The sequence below is a fragment of the Triticum aestivum genome, chromosome 6D (genome assembly GCF_018294505.1).
Source record: "Triticum aestivum cultivar Chinese Spring chromosome 6D, IWGSC CS RefSeq v2.1, whole genome shotgun sequence".
In the NCBI taxonomy this organism is placed as follows: domain Eukaryota; kingdom Viridiplantae; phylum Streptophyta; class Magnoliopsida; order Poales; family Poaceae; genus Triticum; species Triticum aestivum.
In genome coordinates, this window is record NC_057811.1 from 6,797,828 (window position 1) to 6,823,450 (window position 25,623).

Below are 25,623 nucleotides of genomic sequence, written 5' to 3' on the forward strand. Positions count from 1 at the left end.
AACCATAGAATATGTATGGGGTGGAGGAAGGAGTAATTGTTGCTAGCTATGACTAACAAATTCAAAAAGTAAACGAGCGCCCTTACATGCATACGCTTACTAGTAGTGCTAGATATAGATAAACACCCCCAAAAAAAAGTAATGATGGAATTTTTTTTTTTTTGAGGGGAAGTAGTGGTAGATAAGCGAAAGTTACAAGCGACCCACATTATAGTCAGTGCTAGCCGAGCTACCTAGTACTCTCCTCTTATTATTGATTCATTGAATCTCATGCATTATACTCCATCCGTTCCTAAATATAAGTCTTTTTAGAGATTTCAAATGAACTACCATATACGGATGTATATAGACATATTTTAGATTGTAGATTCACTCATTTTGCTCCGTATGTAGTCACTTGTTGAAATCTCTAGAAAGACCTATATTTAGGAACGGATGTAGTACATGCATGAACAGTCGAACATTTGCATGCAAGCATAGCGTAGCGGCATGGAAATCCCTCTCCCGTTGCTTCTCTCCACTTTTGCCATTTCCGTGACCATATGCTATGTCATCCTCTTCTTCCGCGCCGACATGGGGCGTGCGCCGCTGCCGCCCGGGCCAAGGGGCTGGCCGGTGTTGGGAAACCTCCCGCAGCTCGGCGGCAAGACTCACAAGACCTTGCACGAGATGGCAAGGTTGTACGGCCCGATGCTCCGGCTCCGGTTCGGCAGCTCCCTCGTGGTGGTGGCTGGATCGGCCGACGTGGCGAAGCTGTTCCTCCGCACCCACGACGCCAAGTTCAGCAGCCGGCCGCCCAACTCCGGCGGCGAGCACATGGCGTACAACTACCAGGACGTGGTGTTTGCACCCTATGGCCCCCGGTGGCGCGCCATGCGCAAGGTGTGCGCTGTGAACCTCTTCTCCGCGCGCGCGCTTGACGACCTCCGAGCCTTCCGCGAGTGGGAGGCCGCGCTAATGGTGAGGTGCCTCGCGGATGCTGCTGCTGCCGGCATGGCGGTGGCGCTGGGAAAGGCGGCGAACGTGTGCACGACCAACGCCCTCTCGCGGGCCACGGTGGGGCTCCGGGTGTTTGCCACCGCCGGCAGCGAGCTTGGCGCGGAGGAGTTTAATGAGATCGTGCTGAAGCTGATAGAGGTGGGCGGGGTTCTGAATGTCGGGGACTTCGTGCCGGCGCTCCGGTGGCTCGACCCACAGGGGGTTGTTGCCAAGATGAAGAAACTGCACCGCAGGTTCGACGACATGATGAACAGGATAATTGCCGAGAGAAGGGCCGGTGCTTTTGCTACCACGGCCAGCGAGGAGGGCGGTAAGGACCTGATTGGCTTGCTGCTCGCAATGGTTCAGGAAGACAAGTCACTCACCGGCGCCGAGGAGAACAAGATCACAGACACAGAAGTCAAGGCGCTTATACTGGTAAACTTGTTGCTGTGACTGTCACTGGTGGTAGCCACTGAAAAAAATAGCGCGCTATAGCATCGCGTATTAATAATTGCATCGCTAAATAAATCAGTGCACAACGTGTCGTTAATAGCACGCTATAGCGCAATATAGTTTTGAGGCCGGCGCTATTTTGTTGTAGCATAGCAGTTTCCTTGATGGTAGCTCAACATGGCAAATTTATAACCCCATTCGTCTAATGCACTCTGCATGCATCCAGAACTTGTTCGTGGCGGGCACGGACACGACATCGATCACGGTGGAGTGGGCGATGGCTGAGCTGATCCGGCACCCGGACATCATGAAACAGGCGCAAGAAGAGCTGGACGCCATCGTGGGCCGTGAGAGGCTTGTCTCGGAGTCGGACCTGCCGCGCCTCACCTTCCTGAGCGCGATCATCAAGGAGACTTTCCGGCTGCACCCGTCGACGCCGCTCTCGCTGCCACGAATGACCACCGAGGAGTGCGAGGTCGCCGGCTACTGCATCCCCAAGGGGACGGAGCTTCTAGTGAACGTGTGGGGGATCGCACGTGATCCGGCCCTGTGGCCTGACCCGCTGGAGTTTAGGCCCGCCCGGTTCCTCCCCGGAGGGTCGCACGCAGACGTCGACGTCAAGGGAGGTGACTTCGGGCTGATACCGTTCGGGGCAGGCCGGAGGATATGCGCGGGCCTCAGCTGGGGCATTAGGATGGTCGCCGTGACCACCGCCACGCTGGTGCACTCGTTCGACTGGGAGCTGCCGGCAGGCCAGACGCCGGACATGGAGGAGAGATTTTCTCTGCTGCTGCAGCTGGCCGTGCCGTTGATGGTCCACCCGGTGCCTAGGCTTCTCCCATCGGCATACCAAATCGCATAGCGTTGCTTGTGTGCTATTTTTTTGACAAGTTTAATAAGCCAGTGTCACAAGGAAAATAACATTCGTATGGTGAGTTTGTGTACCAAACAACATCTGCTTTGTTGTTTTGGAAAAACCAACATCGTTTTGTTGTCACAAATAAGAGATCATTGGAATGCTGCTTGTGTTTTTAACATATATAGTGCCGATGCAGACGCTCATACAAACACACATACACTCATCCCTATGAATACACGTAAGACTGAGCACCGGCACATTATCTTAAGATTGATGAAGTAATCACAAACGTCTTTGTAGTCCACGGGAACGTCTCCCACTGAACGTACATTAGAACTTAGTGAGAATGACCAACGGGCTAATTTGTGACCCAAACATCACACACGCCTACAAACAAAGTGTCTCGCATACAAATTAGCATCGGCCAGTCTCATGTACAAACCGCACAAACGAGCTTCACCACAAGATTTTTTTCATCTTAAATTCAATCGGCACATATCTTCATATGAAACGATATTTTTCTACATTAAAAAGACATAGGATTAAACAAACAAAAGAAAAACCAGGCTAGGAAATTCCACAATAAAAATGAATACATATATTAACATGATTGACCTTACGAACAATATATCTTCATAGTTACGCATAAACTCTCTTACACTAATTGTAATGTCTTATTTTTAGTAGACCATGACTTGTCAATATTTATAATTGTACATAAACACCAGCCAACAAACACAATGGAAGAACTCATGATTTTCTGCCACAATCACATCATGTAGATATTCATGTATCTTCGACTAGTATCCATAGATTAAAATAGCCCGCGAAATAGCCGCGATAGCTGCGCTATAGCTGCCCAGGAGCCTTGCCGCTACGCTATGGCTGCTGCCGCGAAATCCTCCGCAACTCCCTGTAAATGGTTCAGCAATGAGCAAAACCCTCCGGAAATCATCTCTCCCGTCAGAAAAATTTCCGCTATTTGCCGCGATTGCGCGCTATGGCAGCCGCTATAGCTGCTGGGAGAGGCCGCCGTGAAATCGTTTCTCCCGCGATTTTAATCTATGCTAGTATCACATGCAAAATACCGACATGTTTCAACTTTATCTTTATTTATAGTTATTTATTAATATTCTGGTTTTAGGAATGGCATATCAATAATTATTCCACATATTAAGGGCCTTTTGATTGAAAAGAAAGGTGAATGAAAAACATATGAAGAGCAAAATTTCCTTTGGTGGCACTAGAAATCCATTTGCTTCAAAGAAATTGAGGACATTGCCCTTTCAACTGATCTCAGTTTCATAGGAAAAGCACAAAATTTATAATCCACTTGGACAACTTTTTTTAGTTCCTACACACGAGAAATGATTTTGAGGTATTTCATTGCATAGTAACATCTTATTTGTACCCTGTTCATGTCATTTGACATTTATTTAACCGCTTTTATGAGGATCCATATGTTCATCCCATACGTAAAATTATTATGGCATAAGAATCTGCAAACCAAGAGGCTCTAAATATGTTTGTTTGATTAGGATTTTCTGTTTAGCGATGGCTATGGAATCAACTATAATATGAGTACCTATAAAAATAAGACTTAATTTCAAACAAAAATTTCCAGCCCCATAATATGAGTACCTACGAAAATAAGATTTATCGAAGCATTTAAGAGTACTAAATATGATGTCCTCGCATTTGCGAGGGCCACTATTCTAGTTACCATAAAGCGGGAAGAAAAATATATAAAAAAGCTCATAAGAAATGATAATAAAAACTTTGGAACCCTAACCCTAGACGTAGCCAAAGCGGTGAATCAGCGTTGCGTAAAGTTGACAGCCTACCATACGAATAAGATGCACTGCTCTACCAAATCAATTGTCCTTTTCTTGAGCTACTCAAAGCCGGTGTATCTTAAAGGAAAAGATTTTCAAGTATGTGATGATGCCAATCCAACGTGCTTCAGTTGTTGGGTGTACATACCGCTCCCTCTGCCGGCTATGTTGTAAAATACATACACATTATTCTCTCCTGTTAAATACTAAAATTACAGTTAGTATACTGAGATCAGAGAGAATCAGTTCTTATTTTAGCGCCTTGGTACGCTATCAGTGCTAGATTTTGCTGAACTGCTAGCCTCAGGTAGAGTTAGAGCATCTCAAGCCGTGCCCCCAACAGACCCCCCGAGGCCCCCAGAAGCCCAATTTTCACCAGTTCGGCCAGAAATTGCCGCCGGCGGACCCAGGCCAAACCCGACGCGCTGGGGGCGCCGGGAAGCTTTTTTGGCACGAACGCCCGGTGGACCGCCGAGTCAGCGACCCGGCGCATTGTCATCCTCATCGCCTTGATTCCCGTGGGGAATCAATGCAAAGGCTGTCGCGCTGCCGGCCGGTCAGTCTCCATTGATGCCTCACGGGCGGCGCAGTGAAGGCGCGGCGACGCGCGTCCCGCCCGCACCTGCCACGCGTACACACGGTGGAAGCCCTCCCACCGCCCAAGCCCGACTATAAGAAGCCGCCCCTCCCTTGCCGGGGAGCACACACTCCATTCGCCACAGCTCCTCCTCTCGCCGCCGACGCCCCCCTCGACCGAGCTCGCCTCTCCTCGCCCTTTCTCCCCGCCGACGAGAATGGCCGAGCGATACCCAGGCGACGGCGCGGCGGCCAATGGCTTCGGCCGCCGTCACCTTCACGAGGACGAGGCGCGGCTCCTCTACGAGCCCGACTACCCGGCACCGCCGGACATGCGGGTGCCGGCACGTGGAAGCTGAGCGCCGGCGGAGTCCCGGTGCCACCAGCACCCACCGGCGCTGCCCGGCGCGCCGAGATCGCGTGCATGTGGTCCTCGTTGACGGAAGAGGTCCGTAACCAGCAGAGGTACGCCCCCGACAGCAACACGCTGTGGACGACGTACTTCGAACGCCGCCACGCCGAGCAGCTCGCCTCCTCGGATGGCATCGTGCTCCGCGGCCGCCACAACTTCGAGGGGCGGCGCCGATGGTGGGGCGCCCCCGGACGTACCCTCGAAGCCGTCCTCGAGCACATCGAGGCCGGCAACACGCCGCGCCTGGAGTACCCGACGCCCCCAGCTTCTCGCACTGTCTCGGTAGCTCCTAGACGGCGTGGCGGATGGAGACGGCGACCTCGTCGTCATCGGGCTCTGGCTCCCTCTCCTCCGGTTCGCCGACGCTCCGAACTATCAAGCCGGAGCCACAGGAGACGCCGCTCGGGCGCCGTACTCGCGGCGGCGCCCTCATCATCCACGATGGTGGCCGCCCCTCTCCTTCTTCTTCCCGGCAAGTCAGGCTGAAGACCAAGCCGGGGTTGCTCCCCGTGAGGAAGGAACATGCGGACATGGCCGCCGCCGACGAGACCGCCCTCAAATGGGCGAAGGCGGAGTACGTCCGCGAGCAGCTGGAGCGCCAGCGCCAAGCCTTCGAGGAGATCGCCGCTCGTTGCCCCGGACGCAAGGAAGGCGGCGTCATCATCCTTGACAGCGACAACGAGGATGCCCCCGGGTCGTCCAACCCCCCATGAATTGGCGACGCTGGTCAGGGGTGTAGCAGGGACGGCGGCGGCACGCAGGATGGCGGGGATGATGGCGACGATGACGATGACAACGGCGGGGACTACACCCGGTTCTACAGACTCCTCGGTATGTAGAAGCCGGGCGGCGGCGGATGACGGCAGCGGCGTAGTAGTGCGTGGCGTAGTTGTAGGTTTAAGTTAAGTTTTTAGTTTATTTTTTACTTTCTGTACAAATATCAATAAAATCGCCATATCTGGATGATTTTGTGACGTGTTTGTGTGTGTGTGTGTTGGGGGGGGGGGGGCTTGGGCTGATGGTTGGAAACCAAACCGCCCCCACGCCGAAACTATCGCCGGCGCGCCCCCAGGCGACGCTATTTCAAGCCCCTAGGGTGCCGAACAGCTGGAGATGCTCTTAGAGAGGGAAGCACAGAAACGACAAGCCTGAAAAATACAGTAACTCTGAGACTTCCGATAATATAGTTCAGATCAGTTCGCTGTCAACCATGAATGCATGTCCCTTGGATGATGATAAATCTGATATCATCAATGCCCCCGTTCACATCAGTAAAGGATATTTTTCTCTTGCTTGAGCAGATCAAGTCTCCGGCACGTAAAGCACTAGTGATGTAAAGCACCAGCAGAAAGAATAAGGAGATCTTTATCAATCCATGGCATGATTGCATGCCTTTTTTTTCCAAGCCTAACATGCAAGAGGTCCAACAAGAAAGGAGACGCACACCTAGCAGCAGACACCTAACTGAACACATCCAAATGCTACATTTGCTCTCCCGGTTAGGTCCGTGGCTGTGATAAAGGTCTGTGACCACTTGAACCTTCTAGCTAGCTGCTTCTCTGGTCCTTCTATTTTCCAAAGCAACAGTGCACCTGCCGTTCCCTTTTGGAGAACAGCAAGCATCTTCTCCTGGTAGCTAGTAATGCTCGTCCAACCTTTTTTCAAGTTCAGGCCTAAAATAATGAACTGCAGCTTAAAACAAACAACTTTCAGCTCCGTACATGGTTTCCTTTCTGTTGTTCTCTGAACACCCAGGGCCAGGAGATGGAGGGAAGGCAGGACTGATCTATCATTCACAGTACCACATACACACACAAAAGAGAATTTGGGCTTACGCTTGCAGGACATGGTTTCATCTCGAATACTTTCTGATTATTGCACGGTGCTTGAAAGTGGACGAGGCAACAGAAATATGGTGACCACCGATCGTGGAAGCCGAGCTGTTCCCCGTACCTGCATACTCATCCACCGCGTGGGGGCCTGTAGAGATTAAACTGTTCTTATCTGAAATATATCGTTCATGATCGGCGTTTTCCGGAGCCCATGGGTGGATTAGATAATACTAAACCGAGAACATGAACTGTAATCACTCTGATGAGTGGGCAGTGATGCACCCCCATGCGGCTCTTAGAACATGAACTCTAATCACTTTGATAACCACCCGCTATTAGTTGACACTGAATATTATGCTCAGAATTCGTCAGGTCTGGCCATGTGAAACGGTTTGAGGCTCTGTGGTTAAAGGAGAATATGTTCAGTGAAACTTTATAAGAGGCATAGAATGAGGTGGAGCTGATCCGACAATAAATAACATCCATGATGAACTCGATCAGATGCACAGTGTATATGTTCCATGACTGGGATCAAAGGGTCACTACTGGAATAAACGTCTACGCCAAGTGCTTTCACCTACGCCGAGTACCAAACTGTGGGTGTCCGCAAAGACTGTCTATGTAGAGTGTGGTTCTCGGAAAAGAGTAGGACATACCATCTATGCCGAGCAGCGGCGGCTCGAGGCCCCAGGCAGCCTTGGGCCATTGCCTTGGGCGTGAGCCTTGTTTCCTTTGTTGGTTGTACCCTATGTTTTGGTTACTGAACACAGAAACGTTTACGGTGGCTACGACGAAATACCGAACCAATACTGTTTGAAAATTTCAAATGAAATTTGAATTCAAATATCTGATCCAGTCAAATAGCCGCGGAACTATTATTTGCACATAAACTTGCCGAAGGGGCAGTGGTTTTCCCCTTGCAAATGACATCGACCGTCTCCGGTTTGAGCCCCACTTAAACACTTTATTTCTATTTATTGTAATACCCTGCGGAATTAGGCAAAAAAAATACAACAGGGAAGAGATTGGAACGCACGACGCAACAACATGCTAGCTCAGCACCCCATGTAGAGAAGAACGACCAGGTCATCGCTCAACATGTGTTCAAAGCTGGTTTCCGCTTTATTTAACTACATATCAACTGTTCAAATTAATAAAATCCGAGTGTTTTTTGCTCAGAAGGGCCAGTTACCGGGGGCAAAGAAATTCTCGACAACTGCTCGAATCCTGAAATTTCGTTGGTAACCAAAACACTAGAGCAGGCACTGTAGCTATAGTGCTTGTTATGTTTTGATCCAAATTCATATATAAGTATAAAGCCTATCTTCTGACGAAGCGGAGTGGAGGCCCGTCGTCAAGAGCTCGCCCCATGCCAGAGACGCCTAGGGGGGTGCAAGGAGAAGCACCCCTACGGTACAGATCAGTTGCGACCGGCATAGGTCACATCTACTATATATATCCTTTGTAAGCCACTGCATGAGATGAGATCATCGTTGTAAATCCCAGCATTTGTAAACTCTCATTATACAGTGAAGATTTGGTGGCTGGTGTCTGTAGTTTTTTCCCTTCATGTTAGGGAGCCTTTTCACATTAAAATCATCGTGTCCCCTGGGTTTGATTCGTTCTTTGTCATTGGTTTTGCCTGCGTATCATTAATAAGTGGCATCACAGTCTTGTTTCTGTTTAGGGTTTCGATGACATGGCATCGATGAACTCTGATCTACCGTTGCTGGATTACAACATAAGGTTTTCAATGAATCTGTTATGTATCATAACAGCTTGTCCACAGATGTTTCGTCAGATACTTCTGAAGTGCCACAACAAGTTACTGTGTAGGTGCGGCACCTTGATGAGGAGGAAAATGTAATTGTTGATAATGATGATGATGCTCCAGATGCATCGACTAATGATAATGACGCTCCAGATAGACAAATTCATGATAACGATGTTGTGCAGCACTCACCGCGCTTTTGCAGCAATAAAATCAGTCTCTTGCAGCTAGCATGCGAAAGAGGATCATTAACAAACCTAAATGCCTAATTGAATAGCATTACCTTGTTCATTATGCTTTTAGTTGTGCTGAACAAGTTGAGAACTATCATGAGACATCCACATACGCTAAAGCCGTTGTTTCCGGTGACCGCAAGAAGTGGAATTCTGCTATGCATGAAGAGATGTAGTTACTTGATAAAAATGACACATGAAATATGAATTGAGAATTGCCTCGCTAAATAAATCAGTGTACAACGTCTCGCTAATAGCACACTATAACGCTTTATAGCACGCTAATAACTTATTATGAGGCCGACGCTATTTTGCTGTACCATGCTATTTTTTTCCTTGGTGGTAGCTCAACATGGCAAATTCATAACCTCATTCGTCTAATGCACTCTACATGCATGCAGAACTTGTTCGTGGCGGGCACGGACACAACATTGATCATGGTGGAGTGGGCCATGGCAGAGCTGATCCGGCACCCGGACACCCTGAAGCAGGCGCAGGAAGAGCTGGACACCATCGTGGGCCGTGAGAGGCTCATCTCGGAGTCACACCTGCCGCGCCTCACCTTCCTGAGCGCGGTCATCAAGGACACTTTCCGGCTGCACCCATCGACGCCGCTCTTGCTACTGCGGATGGCCACTGAGGAGTGTGAGACCGCCGGCTACCGCATTCCCAAGGGGACAGAGCTTCTAGTGAATGTGTGGGGGATCGCCCACGATCCGGCCCTGTGGCCCGACTCGCTGGAGTTCAGGCCTGCCTGGTTCCTCCCCGGAGGGTCGCATGCTGACGTCGACGTCAAGGGAGGTGACTTCGGGCTGATACCATTTGGGGCGGGCCGGAGGATATGCGCGGGCCTCAGCAGGGGCATTAGGATGGTTGCCGTGACCACCGCCACGTTGGTGCACTCGTTCAACTGGGAGCTGCCAGCAGGCCAGACGCCGGACATGGAGGGGACATTTTCTCTGCTGCTGCAGCTGGCCGTGCCATTGATGGTCCACCCGGTGCCTAGGCTGCTCCCATCGGCATACCAAATCGCATAATGTTCTGTTGCTTAGCCTTCGCGGCCGGGCACTGTGACATGGAAAATTACATCGTGTGCTGTTTTGACAAGTTTAATAAGCCACTGTGACAAGGAAAATAACATTTGTAGGGTTAGCTTGTGTACGAAAGAAGATCTGCTTTGTTGTTTTGGGAAAACAACTTCGTTTTCCTGTCACGAATAAGAGATCATTGGGATTGGTGCGAATATGATTGCTGTTGTATATTTTCTTATCATTTTTTCATTGCTTCAGGTTTTTTTTCCTTTTTACTCCACCAAGTCACCAACGCACATCCTGGGCCTTTTTTTTGCGGATAGAATAATTTCATTACTTAGCCATTATGCGATTTGGTATTACTTAGCTAAGCAACAGAACATTATGCTTAGCCATTTTCCTTTTTACTGCTTCAGGTTACTTGTATTATTTTTATGTGTGTACATTACTGTTGACTATTTTCATCCTTACTATGCAGAGGCTGGGTGTGTGATCATTGTATCAGTACCCCTTATGCTTCATTTTATAAACTAATAAAGTTCACCCTTTGTCAGCAAAAATTAGCTGACTAAATAAAAACTACGTGTGGCCCCGTGTCTACCAGCCGGCGCCCCAGGTGGACTCGCAGTATGTGGTGGAGGATCAGATTAACTGCTGCTTCATGGAGGCAGGGCCTGACATTCGCGTCCTGGAAGAGGAGCTCTCTCGCGCGGTCGTGGTCACCGTCGTGGGATTTCGCCAGGCTGCGGATCTCGCCGCGGCGGCTGCGGCAATTGTGGAGGAATTCGAGCTCATGCCTTTGCATATGTCGATCAGGTGCTACTACCCGCAGGATTTCCTTGTCCTCTGCCGTTTCGTGGAGCTGAGGAACAGGATGCTACACCGGGGCCGGGGCGGGTCGCCTCTGTTTGATCTGTTGTTCTCTCCCTGGTCTCGCCTCTCTGGCGCCACTGGCATCTCCATGTCGTTCCTCGTGCCGTTGGTCCTTCGTGGGGTTCCGGCGAACTCATGGACTAGGCGCACGGCGAAAACCCTCCTGCACGGCCTGGGCATTGTCGTCAAGGTCGCTGAGGCCACGGAATCGCAGTGTGACATGGCAGGATTCAGGGTTTGGCTCCGCACTGATGATCCTGCGCGTAGCCCTGACCGGTGAATCCTTGTCGTGGAGGAGCCGAACCGCAGGAGCGAGCGATCTCGCCATTCCGATTTTGAGGTGGACGCGCTCTGGTACCCGGTGGACATTTTCCAGGATGCTGCTGTTTCGGTGGGATCAACTCCAACATCGCTGGGGCCCGCAAGGCATGCAGATGGGACACAACCATGCACGTCGAAGGAGGGCTGGTTTTTGGTCAGTTTATCTGAAAATACAGACGCGCCAGCTACCCCTGTGGTGCAGGTACAGGCACAGCCGTCCTTCCAGGACCAAGTGGACCAGTTATGCTCGGGACTGTGGCAAGCTTTCACCCCACTCCTTGCGCAGCCGCAAAGGAGGCCTAGGCAGAAGAGGCCGCAAATTACCACACCGCGTCGTAGCGTTCGGCTGGCCAAAGCTGGGCGTGGGTCCAGGGCATCTAAGCAGCAGGCAGTCCTCATCCGAAAGCTTTTTCTTGTAAATGAGGGCAATGTGATCAGTGACGCGGCACTAGAAGCCTACCTGGAATTATTTGACAAACCATTGCTGGACTGCCACATCAAGGCAAGCCATGTAACCTTTCGTATTTACCCTATTGTATAAGAGGTTTCGTGCATATATTTCACACCTGTACATGTATATATACTGGCCTATGGCCACCTGAAAATACAAGTTGCATATTCCTATCATGGTATTAGAGCATAGATTTTTTTAGCACTTACAACTTGTGCTTGATCCTCTTCACCGCCGCTGCCGTGTTTCCTTTGGTCCGGCTGCCGGTTTCTCCTCTCTCTCCCCGCCACTAGGCCCGCTCCTCCAACTCGCCATCGCCAGGCCTGCTTCTCCCGTTCGCCCCGATCGCCCGAGCAAGCAGCGCCCGATCCCGCTCGCCAGGCGCATCCCGCATCGCCAGGTCTGCCGTCGCCAAATCGCCAGCTCGCTCGCCAGATCGATCACCTGATCCCGCTCGCCAGATCGCTCACCTGATCCCGCTCGCCAGATCGCACAATCCGACCACGCCCGACCTGGCTCAGATCGCCCGTCGCCAGGTCCTCCCGCTCGTCCTCCCGCCCGACCCGGCTCTGGTTCGTCTTCTTTGCGGGAGAGGTGCATCTTTCCAACAAAAAAATTGTCTGCTGCATCGGGCTATGTTGTTGTTCCTCGTTGTCCGGTGATTTTTGATGGCACTAACTACACCGAGTTCGTTGGCTTCATGCGCACTCATATGCGTGGCATCCGTCCATGGGGCGTTCTTTCTGGCGAGGTCCCCAGTCCGCCGTGTCCAGTTCCTCCTGTGGCTCCTACTCCGCCGATGCCACCGGTTCTTGCTGCCGACGCTGATCAGGCTGCAAAGGATGCAGCTAAGCTGGCTGATGACGCTGTCATTCTTGCTTATGATGAGCAGGTTCAGACCTATGAGGACGCACTTCAGACTTATCATGCAGCTCTGTTTGCTTACACTCAGTGGCTTGATGATGATGCTCGTGCCGCAGCTGTTTTGACTGCTAGTGTTCTGCCTCAGTTTGCCTTTGAGTTTCTCGGCCTCTCTACTGTATTTGAGATGTGGACTCGGCTTCGTCAGCGCTATCAGCCCTCTGGTGATGCCTTATACCTGTCTGTGGTTCGTCAGGAGCATGCAATTCAGCAGGGTGACTCCACTGTTGATGAGTTCTATGCACAGAGTTCTGCTATCTGGCGCCAACTTGATTCTCTTCGCACGGCTAGTTGTCGTACTTGTCAGTGTTGCCAGGCTGTGCGGGCTGATTTGGAGTTTCATCGTGTCTCCGAGTTCTTGTCTCGACTCCTTAAGGAGTTTGAGCCCCGGCGCGTTCAATTGTTTGCTCGTGGTCGTATCTCCCTCATGGAGGCGCTTTCTGAGATCCGTGCTGAGGAGACTCGCCTCCGTGGCGCTGGTTTACTTGAGGTTCCCTCTGTGCTCGCTACTCGAGTTCCTACTATGCCTGCTGCACCGACTCCTTCCCACTCGAGTGCTCCGCCGCTCTTGCCTACTCCTACGGGCGGCCAGGGTCAATCTCGTCCTCACTGCGGCTACTGCAAGATGGATGGTCATGTTGAGTCTCAGTGTTTCCAGAAGAAGAAACACCTGCGTAAGGCGCGATCATCAGGTTCGGGGACTTCTTCTACTTCAACATCTTCAGCCACCGCCTTGACTGAGCAGGATATTCTGCGACTTAAGCGTCTACTTGCCGCTTCAGGTTCTCCTTCGTCGGGTACTATAGGTTCTGTGACTGATGCTCCCCACACTGAGCAACCACCCTCTACACAGTCAGGTACATCCTCGTGGGTTCTGGACTCCGGAGCTTCTTTTCATATGTCTTCTCATTCTTCAAATTTGTCCTCTCTTAAATCGCTTGATTTTCCTGTTCATGTACTCACTGCTGATGGTACTCCTCTTTCTGTTGCTAGTCGAGGCAATCTTTCCACACCTTCTTACTCTGTTCCTGATGTTGCTCATGTTCCTCGACTTACCATGAATCTTTTTTCTACCGGTCAACTTACTGATTCTGGTTGTCGCGTCATCCTTGACGTTGACTCTTGTTCTGTTCAGGATCGTCGAACGCACACTTTGGTTGGGGCTGGCCCTCGCCGCCGTGACTCTCAGGGTCTTTGGGAGCTAGACTGGCTTCATGTTCCTTCCACTGCCACCACTATCGCTAGTCCATCCGCTTCTGTCGCTTCAGCTACCGACTCCTTCCAGCAGTGGCATCATCGACTTGGTCATCTTTGTGGGTCTCGCTTGTCGTCATTAGTTCGTCGAGGTCTTCTGGGGTCTGTGTCAGGATATGTCTCTTTAGAGTGTCAGGGATGTAGACTAGGAAAACAGATTCAGTTACCTTACCCTACTAGCGAGTCGGTGTCTCAGCGACCTTTTGATTTGGTCCATTCTGATGTATGGGGTATGGCTCCTTCGCTTCGAAAGGGGGCCATCGATACTATATTATTTTCATAGATGATTTCTCTCGTTACACTTGGCTTTATTTTATGACTTCTCGCCGTGAGGTTCTTCCCATCTATAAGCGTTTTGTTGTCATGGTTCACACTCAGTTCTCTTCGCCTATTCGTGTATTCCGTGCTGACTCCGCTGGCGAGTATATTTCCAAGATGTTGTGTGGTGTTCTTGCTGAGCAGGGCAGTCTTCCTCAGTTCTCTTGTCCTGGTGCTCATGCTCAGAATGGCGTGGCTAAGCGAAAGCATCGCCACCTTCTTGAGACCGCTCGTGCGTTGATGATCGCCGCTCCTCTTCCACCTCATTTTTGGGCCGAGGCTATATTCACCTCCACCTATCTCATGAACCTTCAGCCATCCGCTGCTCTCCACGGTGGTGTTCCTTTCAAGCGTCTCTTTGATCGTTCTCCTGATTATTTGACGCTTCGCTTGTTTGGTTGTGTTTGCTATGTTCTTCTTGCCCCTCGGGAACGCACCAAACTGACCGCTCAGTCTGTTGAGTGTGTTTTCTTAGGCTATAGTGATGAGCATAAGGGCTATCGTTGTTGGGATCCTATCGGTCGTTGGATGTGTATTTCTCGGGATGTGACTTTTGATGAGTCTCATCCCTTCTACCCGCGTCCATCTTCCTCGACCTTTTCTGTGGAGGATATCTCTTTCCTCACTTTTCCTGACACACCTATCACTCTAGTTGAGCCCTTGTCTCTTCGTCCTCCTCACTCTACTTCTCCATCGCTTGCCGATTTGCCGCCACCATCTCCCATGGTTTCCTCACCTCGCATGTCACCAGATTCTGCACCTTCATCCCCGGTGATTTCTTCGTCTCCACCTCCTGATTCTACCTTGGCTATTCCTCCTCGTATTCTTCCATCTTTGCCTCAGTATTACACTCGTCGTTCATGTAATGTGGATGTGTCTGCTGACGTGCCTTCCTCCTCGTCTCAGCCTACCTATGGCTTGCGTCCTCGTCCGCTTCCGCCTGTTGATCGCCTTGGTTTTTCAACCGCTGGTGCTGTTGTTCTTGAGCCGACTTCTTATCGTGAGGCTGTTGTTCATCCTGAATGGCAGTTTGCGATGGCAGAGGAGATTGCTGCTCTTGAACGCACTGGTACATGGGATCTTGTTTCTCTTCCTCCAGGTGTCCTGTCCCATCACTTGTAAGTGGGTCTACAAGGTTAAGACTCGTCTTGTGGCTCGTGGTTTTCAGTAGGAGCATGGTCGTGATTATGATGAGACATTTGCTCCTGTGGCCCATATGACCAATATCTGCACACTTCTTGCCGTGGCCTCTGCACGCCACTGGTCTGTATCTCAGCTTGATGTTAAGAATGCCTTTCTTAACGGTGAGCTGCGTGAGGAGGCATACATGCAGCCACCACCTGGTTATTCTGTTCCTGATGGCATGGTGTGTCGTCTTCGTCGCTCTCTCTATGGCCTTAAGCAAGCCCCCCGCGCCTGGTTTGTGCGTTTTGCCTCTGTGGTGACTGCCGCTGGTTTTTCAGCAAGTGCTCATGATCCAGCATTGTTTGTCCACCTTTCTCCTCGTGGTGGGACTCTTCTTCTTCTCTATGTTGATGACATGATCATCACTGGCGACGACCCCGAGTATATTGCCTTTGTAAAGCCCCGTCTTAGTGAGAAGTTTCTAATGTCCGATCTTGGACCTCTTCGCTACTTTCTTGGGATTGAAGTCTCTTCTACCTCTGATGGCTTTTTTATATCCCAAGAAAAGTATATACATGATCTTCTTGTTCGTGCTGCTCTTAGCGATGAGCGCATTGTTGAGACTCCAATGGAGCTCAATGTTCACCTCCGTGATACTGATGGTGACCCCTTGCCTTACCTGACGCGTTATCGTCATCTTGTTGGGAGTCTTGTCTATCTAGCTGTCACTCGTCCGGATATCTCTTATCCGGTTCATATTTTGAGTTAGTTTGTCTCCACTCCCACTTCGGTTCACTATAGTCACCTCCTTCGTGTTCTCAGATATCTTCGGGGCATGATCTCTCACCGTCTATTCTTTCCTCGCTCCATTTCTTTACAGCTTCAGGCCTATTCGGATGCTATGTGGGCTAGTGATCCCTCCGATCGCCGTTTACTTTCTGCTTACTATGTTTTTCTTGGTGGTTCTCTCATTGCCTGAAGACGAAGAAACAGACTACAGTTTCCCGTTCGAGTGCAGAGGCTGAGTTACGAGCTATGGCTCTTTTGACGGCAGAGGTGACTTGGTTACGGTGGTTACTTTAGGATTTTGGTGTTTCTGTTACTACACCTACTCCGCTCTTGTGTGACAGTACAGGTGCTATTAGCATTGCGCGCGATCCTGTGAAGCATGAGCTCAACACATATTGGTGTTCATGCTTTCTATGTGCGCGCTGGTGTGCAGGATCAGGTTATTGCTCTTCAGTATGTGCCTTCCGAGTTACGGTTGGTGGATTTTCTGACGAAGGCCCAGACTAGAGCACAGCATGGCTTCTATCTCTCCAAACTCAGTGTTGTTAATCCACCATGAGTTTGAGGGGGGGGGGGTGTTAGAGTTATATATATAGCCATGTAACCTTTCGTATTTACCCTATTGTATAAGGGGTTTCTTGCATATATTCCACACCTGTACATGTATATATACTGGCCTATGGCCACCTGGAAATACAAGTTGCATATTCCTATCAGTCACAACTCCGAAAATTCTTGTGTGGAACGTGCGTGGGCTAAACTCACCGGCACGGCGGAGCTCGGTATACCAAGTGGTGGCTGCTTCTTGTGCAAGAATAGTGTGTCTTCAAGAGAGTAAGATGGAAGTTATCACTGCGGATGTTGTAAGGCAATGTCTTGGAAATAAATTTGATGGTTTCTATTACGTTCCCGCGGTGGGTACTCTTGGCGGGCTTCTTCTAGCTTGGGACAGTTTGGTGGTCTCTATCTCTAACAGGCATGTCACGACCAACACGGTTACTGGCCTCGTTACCCAAGAGGGGATGCCTATGTGGTGGCTCACGGGTGTCTATGGACCCCAAGGTGATGCGGAGAAGGTTTATTTTCTCCAAGAGATTAGGGATGTCCGGGAACTTCATGCTGGTGCCTGGACAGTTGTCGGTGACTTCAATCTGCTTGTAAATCCCGAGGACAAGAACAGGGCTACCTTCTACCAAAGGATGATGGCGAGGTTCCGAGCCCTCCTAAACCGGCTAGAGCTCAAGGAGCTATATCTCAACGGGCGACGTTACACGTGGTCGAATGAAAGGCGGAACCCAACCATGGAGAAGATAGACCACATCTTCGTAACTAACTCCTGGGAAGATATCTTCCCGAGAGACTTGCTAACTGCCATGAGTACGGCAACCTCCGACCACTGCCCATTGCTCGTTGACCTCGATGCTGAATTTCAAATGGGGTGATGCTTCAAGTTTTAGAGTTTTTGGCCCAAAGTCGATGGTTTCATGGCACGATGCGTGAGGCCTGGCAAGCGGTACCATCTGAAGGAAACCCGTTTGTGGTCTTGGATAATAAACTACATGCCACGGCAAAAGCCCTACAAAGCTGGAGTGATAGGTGGATTGGGAATGTTCGCTTGCAGCTATCAATTGCAATGAAGGTTATTGGGATACTTGTTGTGGCCGCGGAGTCGAGATTACTTTCTGATGAGGAACATGCCCTGCGCAAGCTACTGAAGAAAAAGTTATTGGGGATGTGCTCACTCAAAAGGACTATCGCAAGGCAAAGATCCCACCTGCTGTACCTCACTGAAGGAGACGCCAATACGGCTTTATTTCAAAGGCAAGCCCGGCATAGGCAACGTAAGAATGTGATCACAGCTATGCAACATAATGGAGTGATGTACACTAGGCAGGAAAGTGTTGCAGATATGGTGGATGATTACTATACCGACATACTCGGGGGAGCTCCACCCAGGGATGCAACGATAAAATTGTATTTGCTCAACCTTCCCTCCCTGGATCTCGTGAGCCTCGAAGAGCCTTTCACAGCGGAGGAAGTGGAAAATATCATCAAGATGATGCCCCTAGACAAGGCTCCCAGACCGGACGGTTTTACTGGCAGATTTTTTGCCAACTGCTGGCACATCATCAAGGACGACTTCATGCGGGCGTTAGATCACTTTCACCTAGGAGACACGAGGGGCATGGCTGCCATCAACAAGGCACTCGTGTCTGTGCTTCCTAAGGTGCCCGGAGCGGTGGATATAAAAGATTTTCGGCCGATCAGCTTGGTTAATATTGACAAGATCCTTGCCACAAGACTTGCTGTGGAGCTTCCGAAGCTCGTGGGATGCCACCAAAGCGCATTTGTCAGAGGGCACGTTCCCTCCATGATAACTTCATGCTCGTGTAATGCACGGCATGACGTCTGCATGCTTTGAGGAACCCAAAGGCCTTGCTCAAACTCGACATCATCAAAGCATTTGACTCCATACAGTGGCTGTTCTTGCTGGAGGTCTTGCGAAGACTGGGCTTTGGAGATAGGTGGCTGACCTGGATCTGTGGACTCCTAGCCACCTCCTCCACACGGATCATGATTAATGGCCGTCCCGGCAAGACAATTTTGGCGTGTCAAGGTTTCAGACAAGGGGACACACTGTCGCCGATGCTATTCATTCTCTGCATGGAACCCCTCTATGCACTCTTCGAGTATGCTACAGAGCATGGCCGTATAGCACATTTGGCTCGTTCCGGCATGCAACAGCGTGTCTCCATGTTTGCGGATGACGTCGTGGTCTTCATCAAGCCAACTGAACTTGAGGCGGCCACCTGCAGGGCGATCTTGCGCCTGTTTGGCCAAGCTTCCGGTTTGTCTGTCAATATGGCCAAGAGTATGGTGCTCCCCATTAGATGTTCCTAGGACGAGATCGAGCTGCTGTCCACTATGTTGGGATGCCCTATTGTTCCCTTTCCATGCAAATATTTGGGTCTGCTGTTGACACTTTGAAAGCAAAATGCGGTGCAGCTCCAGCCGCTGGTGGATCGAGTGGGTGACAGATTGCCTCTCTGGAAGGCGGCAACGATGCCAAAAACCGGGCGGCTACTTCTAATTCAGTCAGTGCTCTGTGCGATCCCAGTCCATTCCATGTTAGCGCTTGATCTTCCTGCAAAGACGCTTGTGGCCCTTAACAAGATTTGCCGAGGTTTTCTGTGGTGCGGTAAAAAAGGTGCGAGAGGGGGCAACTGCGCCGTCGCTTGGGACGCAGTATGTGTGATAGCCTGATTTTTGCCCTCTCTTATTTGCCTGATTTTCATTTGGCTTTATTTTGAAATTTGGAGTTTTTGGATCTTTTCATATGGACTTAAACACTTGGGTACCCTTGGCTTTCACCCAAGTGCATCGTTCCCCTCTCTAAACATCATTCCCCTTCTGATCCACCTCAAAATAATATTGGGAATATTTTTTTAAATGAAAAATATTCATTTTTCCTCTGTAAAACCCTAGCTAGTTCAATGAGCTCCAAAGCAACCCTCATTTTTCTTGCCCACAGAAATCTGAGAAAATTCACAAATATTCTTTAAACCCTAGGGCACCTTCCTGAGCGAAAATATTTCATCACTTTTTGGAATATTTTTGCTACAGAAAATATTTTCTGTTCTGGACAGAAATGGTTGTTTCTACAGCAACTACCATTTTACTTGCTCCATTGTGCCTGGATTTTCTTGTGCATCATCACCCTAGTAGATGATGGCTAGCCTCCAAAGCATAGCCCCCAAATCCCAGCCATTTGACCTCAGTAACCTCTCAAAGTGACTGATCAGAAACTTACCTGGCTTGTAAAATCTTCTCTACTGCATCTGGAGCCAAACCAAAGCATGGTAATCTTCAAAACTACCACGAACAACAAGCCACACATGATCTTTGGACGTTGGTCGGCCTGAGGGAAGAGTTCACGCGGTAACCACGCGTGTCCATGATGCCAGCATGCGTGTCGACGCGCTCTGGGTGACGCCGAGCGCTCTGTTCGCGCGTGCTCGCTTCCCCCGTCTGCCCGAGCGTGCCAAACTTCGCCACCATCCTATTCTCAACGCCATTAACTCCTCCCTGGCGCTCGCCGACGCCGAAGCTCGCCGCAGCGAGCACGGGCGCGGTCCGGCCAACACCACAGTGCGCTCTGCACTGTGCTCGTCGCCTTCCTCTTGATCCTGTGCTCGTCTCCGTTCGCCCACAGTCCCCGCGTGAGCTGCGTCGCCTTCTACCCCTCTCACTGACGCCGCTCCTTGCCGGGCGCAGCGTCCAGGTGTCGCCGGCGGATCCCCGATCTACCCCCGACTCTCGTCTATAAAAGGAGCCACCCCCAGCCTCCTCGAGCACCATCCTCCACTCCCACACACTCCACAAACGTGTAGATAGCCATAGCCCGGCCGGGCAGGCCGCGGGCTGCCGTCCCCGAGCTCGAGCTCGCCGGCGATCCCCTCGGGTCGTCGCGGTAGCTCCAGCCCCTCCCAGGCCAGGGCGACCCTTCCAGGGCCTCCGCCTCTCTCCGGTGAAGCCATCCCGTCCCTTTGGAGCCCCTGAAGTTGCCTCTGCTCGCCGTCTTCCTCACCTCCGGCGACCACCGCTCTCTACCTCCGCTTGCGAGGTCGATTCCGACGCCGTCCGACCACCCCTAGCTACGCTAGGGGTACGGGCAGGTGCGCCTCCATCCCCTCTCTCGATCCCTGCCTCTCGTTTTGGCCAAGGAGCCCTCATCGCCGGTAAGAGCTCCGGCGAAGCCGCGACCCCCTCTGTTTCCTTCTCCCCCCCTCCTCACCTGACTAGCGGGGCCCGCTAGTCAGCCACTCTGTACGCGCGCGAAGCGGTACGAGTGGTGGCGCCCTGAGGCTTTACACCTTCGATGCCCCCCTAGTTTGTTTTATTTAAATTCAAATTCAATTAATTTCCAGAGAGCTTCAAACAGCTATAACTTTTCAACCATAAGTCCAAATGAATTGATTCTTTTTGCATTATGTTCTTTGCAAAGAAATCTAGCAGCTCACGAAAGATGAGATTTTTCTGAGCTGTCTAGAATTTATGGTGATTTTCAGAAGTGTTCTTTATATTTTCTTCTTGTGCTTAAAATTATTTTCAGAGGGTGAGGCTTGTCTTGAGGATCACCAGAAGGCTTGTGAACCTCATCTGCACTAAGGCAAGCCACAGCAACATTTTCATGGTGTCATTTCAATATTTATGATTTTCTTACTTGAATGAAATGATTAATCCATGCATTTAAATAACTATTATGTTATTTATATTCTGTTAAGTGTTTGTTAGTTATTATGCTTGATTTACAGAATGTTTGAAACTAGCTTAGTTGGTAAAGAAAGCTAAGATCTACTTGTGGTAATGATAAAATGATTTGTTATGCATATGAGTAATTACTTAAAGTTATTTTCATGCACAAATAAAATAGTAAAATTTGTTAGAAAATATTCTGTTAAGTGCTTGTTTAGCCATTTTGCTTGATTTACAGAATGTTTGAACCTAACTTGGTTGGTAAAGAAATTAGGATTTGCTTGTGGTGATGATAGTATAATTTTTGCTATGCAGAAATTAATCGAAGTTATTTTCTTGCATGAGAAAATAATAAAACTTGTTACAAAATATCTTGTTAAAGTGAGAGTTACCCTGACCAGGAAAGTAATATAAGTTGTTGATGTTCATGCTTAGTGTGAATATGGTTGACATCAGTCATTTTTGTTAATATGTGATGCATGTGTAGTATTGCATTTCATGGCATGCTATGACACCGGTCATTTTCATTTTAAGTAGAACCTGAATATAACTCAACTTGAATATATCGTTGACTGGGTCATGGTGCCGCTGAATCGAGTTTTTCCCAGTGCAACCACATTTGCCTTTGTGGGAAGGCCTTGATTCGGTCCATTGACATGCCTCTGGTCGGTGCCTCCAACTAGGGAAGGTTATGGCATGCTTACCCTGGCCCGGTAAGCAGGCATAATCTTGTGTGCCCGTTGTTGAGATTATGGTACCGGGTCCCCGAGTGGGATCGTTTTGGCCACAACGGTGGTCGTTGTGTCTTTGGTAGACACGGGGAGAGTGTCGTGGCAATGGAGGGGTGTCGTAGGAATGCTGTTGGTCCACCTGAATGGGAGTGCGAGGCCATGGATTCCGTGGTGTGGGTACAGTGTGCTACCTCTGCAGAGTGTATAATCTATCGATAGCCGAGTCCACGGTCACGGACGCCTCGTAGTAGGTCCCACCATGAGTCAACGTTTAATAAACTTGCACACTAAGTTATGAACTTTGCACGGTTGATGATGGCGGAAAGGCCATCGAGATGTTCGAGACTAAATATTGGTCGTGGTTGTGATCGCCGTAAGGATCACGAGTTACTCTGGTCAAGACCATGATGGTGGTTTGTTTGTGATCCGAGAACGATCACGGTTGGTAAGTCGGTCCCGAGGAACGTTTATCACAAGAGCATGATCACAGCATGTTGGGACATTATTGCATTATTAATTGGTTAATTATCATGATATTGGTTGTCATTATGATTATGCCTGTTGTGAGCTTGCAAGTACATTCAATGTACTGACCTGGCGTGTCATGCCAGATTTCAGGAAAGTCTCGTTGGAAAGGAGTGATGTTCGATTCTAGATCGTGTCCACATTGGTGTCGCTGTGCTATGGAGTTTCCGCTACGACGTTGTTCCGCTGCCGCGTAGTTGTTATGATCGAGGGCTCTTTATGTTCACTAAATAATGTACATATTATTCAGCCGCACCGTGTGTGCCGCTTGGCCTCGACCCCTGTTGTAATATAAACTCTGATCCGCTAGCATCAATAAAGCGGTTGTTTTCTGTACCAAGATGTTGTGTGTTGCCAGAAGACATGGTCTCTGGGCTGGCAATGCATGGTAAACCGGTCGCTCTGAGCCGGGGTGCCACAGTATGCACGCCCAAATGGGCAGGTGGTTTGGGGATCCCGAATCTGCAATGGCTTAACAAGGCCCTGCGAGCCAGATTAGCTTGGCTGCAACGGGCGGACAGATCCCGGCCATGGACTACCTCACCAGGACCGGTTGGCTCGCCGTGGACTACCTCACCAAGACTCTTGGCCACTTTGCAACCAACATGAGGAAACCATCCAGCACCTCCTGGTTGGCTGTGTCTTTGCTAAACAGGTTTGGCATTGGATGGGGAACATCACGGGCAGGCCTAACTTCGAGCCCCAAGATGGAGAAGGCCTTGGCGATTGGTGCCTTCGTCAGGATCGTTGCTCAGCCCATCGGAAGTCCACTCGCGCTAAATGCCTACTTGGGATGTGGATTATTTGGAAGCATCGAAACAACATCGTGTTTAATGGTGTTGTCCCATCCCTCACTGCGACATTACTTAGGATTAGAGAGGAGGGTGCTCTGTGGGTTAGGGCTGGTCTCTTGAAGGCAACACAATAGGTTTTGAAGTAGAGGATGGTGGGCCGGATCGTGAGTAGTGACTAGATCGCCCGGTGGTGTCGGAGAATCCCGGCATGTAATTATATGTTGTAACCGTGGATTTGGGAGTCTTCCCTCTTTCTTCTTTAATGAATGATACACACACTCGTGCGTATTCGAGAAAAATATTAAATCAACCAAATGCCCCGATGGTCATTCAACCCAAGATCAGTGCTGGACAATGATCAGGTATAACTACTGATTTATCAACTTTTACACTGAAATCCCCAGCTTTTCAGCAAAGCAGAGGTTCTTATTCATAGTGAATTTACACAAGTTACACGCAAAACCGCATACATCATTGGATTTGGAGGGGCCACTTGTTCATCATCTTGATTGTTGATGCCGACTGTGGCTGGGTGCCATTCCAGCCAGCCAAAAGCTGTCAGAGAAGGCGGTCGAGATACTCGTCGATAGTGGTGTACTTTAGGTCGGGGTACAGCTCGGTGGCCTCGACGCCAAAGGATGGTTCAATCTCAAAGTTGGCCTGGTCGCCCCCGATGAAGATGGAGAGGGCGAGGGACAGCAATATGTTCAGAGGGAAAGCCGCCTCTGCATCATTACATGTCAAGAGATGTCAGAGGTGCAGCTACAACCATGTACGGACACCATATACGTGTCTAGGCACAGGATCGATGATGGATGTACCCTTGATCAACTTGAGGAGACCCGCCTCCGGGATGCGCACGATCTGGAAAGTCCTGCCCGCTTTCCTCTCCCACATCGAGATGAGCTCGTTGTGGGACACAATGTTCGCCGGTGGCCTCATGTACAGGATCTTGTTGAGGGTTCTCGGATCGTCGACCGCCCTCACCGTGTAGGTGGCAATGTCTTCTTCCACCACAAACACCGCTACATGCATCAAGAATCAAAATCAACACATGATGCCACCATTAATCGACGACGGTGCGAATTTGCAGTGGCAGGAAATGGGATGGGCGTGCTTACCTTTTGCATCTCCATCGCCTAGGACGGTGATCTTGTCGGAAGGAGGGCCAGCGCCAACAGCTGTAACATCGCCGATGCTCGGAAGGTAGGTTTCGGCGAACCCATTGCAGCAGACATATGTATGAGGTATACCCTCTGCCTCAATCAGACGGCGAAGGCTGAGTTTACCAGCGTACAATGTGGCCGCTGGATCTACGGTGTGAACCCGCTCTACGTCAGAGCCAAACTCAGATGGCAAAAACCTCTGTACAACAACAACTAACTAAGTGGTCAATCTGCAGCCATCGTTCCATCAAGTAAAAACACAAGCTGACAAGCTGACCTTCACATTGCCGGCCTCCTTGATTGCCATGACAATCCTCGACTGCTCCACGAGCTGACGAGGCCCCACAGCCGAGACGACGACGTCTACACCCTTTATGGCATTTACGAGGCTCCCGTGGTCGAATAAATCTCCCTGGTCATCAGGCAGATAAAAAAGAATCCACACAGGAAAAAAAATGAGTAGTTGAAAGGCAGACAACAGAAAATGATACTAATCATATACCTTGATGAGAGCAACACCGGAATCAATGAAGCTCTTGAGGAGCTGCATCTTAGCTGGATCAGACGGCGCAACGTCCCTGATGAGGACAGAGGTCGAGTGGCCACGGCGAGCACTCGCCGCGACGATACGCTTGCCTATGTGACCTGTGCCACCAATTACAAGGACCCTGCTCCTCTCCTTGTCCAGCACCATAATTCCTGATCCAGATATCGAACGCTCTACTAGCTTTAGGTGTGCTGCAAGGTCTTGGTTGTGATTTCAAGTGGTGAGAGGTATTATATATAAGCTATACTGTCGTGGGATATGATGAAGCTGACAATTCCTACCTACAAAACAACCAATTGACAAGTTTCAACAACCCCCACCTTCCCTTTAATTCGCTCGACCTTCCTTTAAGAGCACACAATGTCTGCCCTGCCCATGGACATCACAACAAAACCTCCAGCACAGAAGGAACTCATCCACATGCATGGTTACTGCAACTAGAAATCATCCTAAACTGGCCTTCTAGTCCTTATTTAACCTCAATGATTGTGATTTGTGGCATCTTAAAATGCTTGTACCTTGTTATTTAAAATACCATGATGACATAAAATATTTGCAATAATAGTCAC

At 49.9% G+C, this 25,623-nt stretch overlaps 2 protein-coding genes and 1 pseudogene across 2 annotated transcripts; 2 read left to right on the forward strand and 1 right to left on the reverse strand.

Annotated features, from left to right (window-relative positions):
- The first annotated feature begins 468 nt into the window (after positions 1-468).
- LOC123140712 (flavonoid 3'-monooxygenase CYP75B4-like) lies at positions 469-2,471 on the forward strand (annotated as a pseudogene).
- A 6,933-nt stretch (positions 2,472-9,404) lies between these two features.
- Positions 9,405-9,989, forward strand: LOC123140713 (flavonoid 3'-monooxygenase CYP75B4-like). The gene has a single exon (XM_044560000.1). The coding sequence runs from the start codon at positions 9,405-9,407 to the stop codon at positions 9,987-9,989; it is 585 nt and encodes a 194-aa protein (XP_044415935.1).
- Positions 9,990-23,666: 13,677 nt separating this feature from the next.
- Positions 23,667-25,264, reverse strand: LOC123140714 (isoflavone reductase homolog IRL). Its single transcript, XM_044560001.1, has 5 exons — positions 25,010-25,264; positions 24,785-24,919; positions 24,463-24,706; positions 24,163-24,366; positions 23,667-24,066 (listed from the first exon to the last, which is right to left on the reverse strand). The coding sequence occupies exons 1-5, from the start codon at positions 25,199-25,201 to the stop codon at positions 23,900-23,902; spliced, it is 942 nt and encodes a 313-aa protein (XP_044415936.1). The 5' UTR covers positions 25,202-25,264; the 3' UTR covers positions 23,667-23,899.
- Between the last annotated feature and the right edge of the window lie 359 nt (positions 25,265-25,623).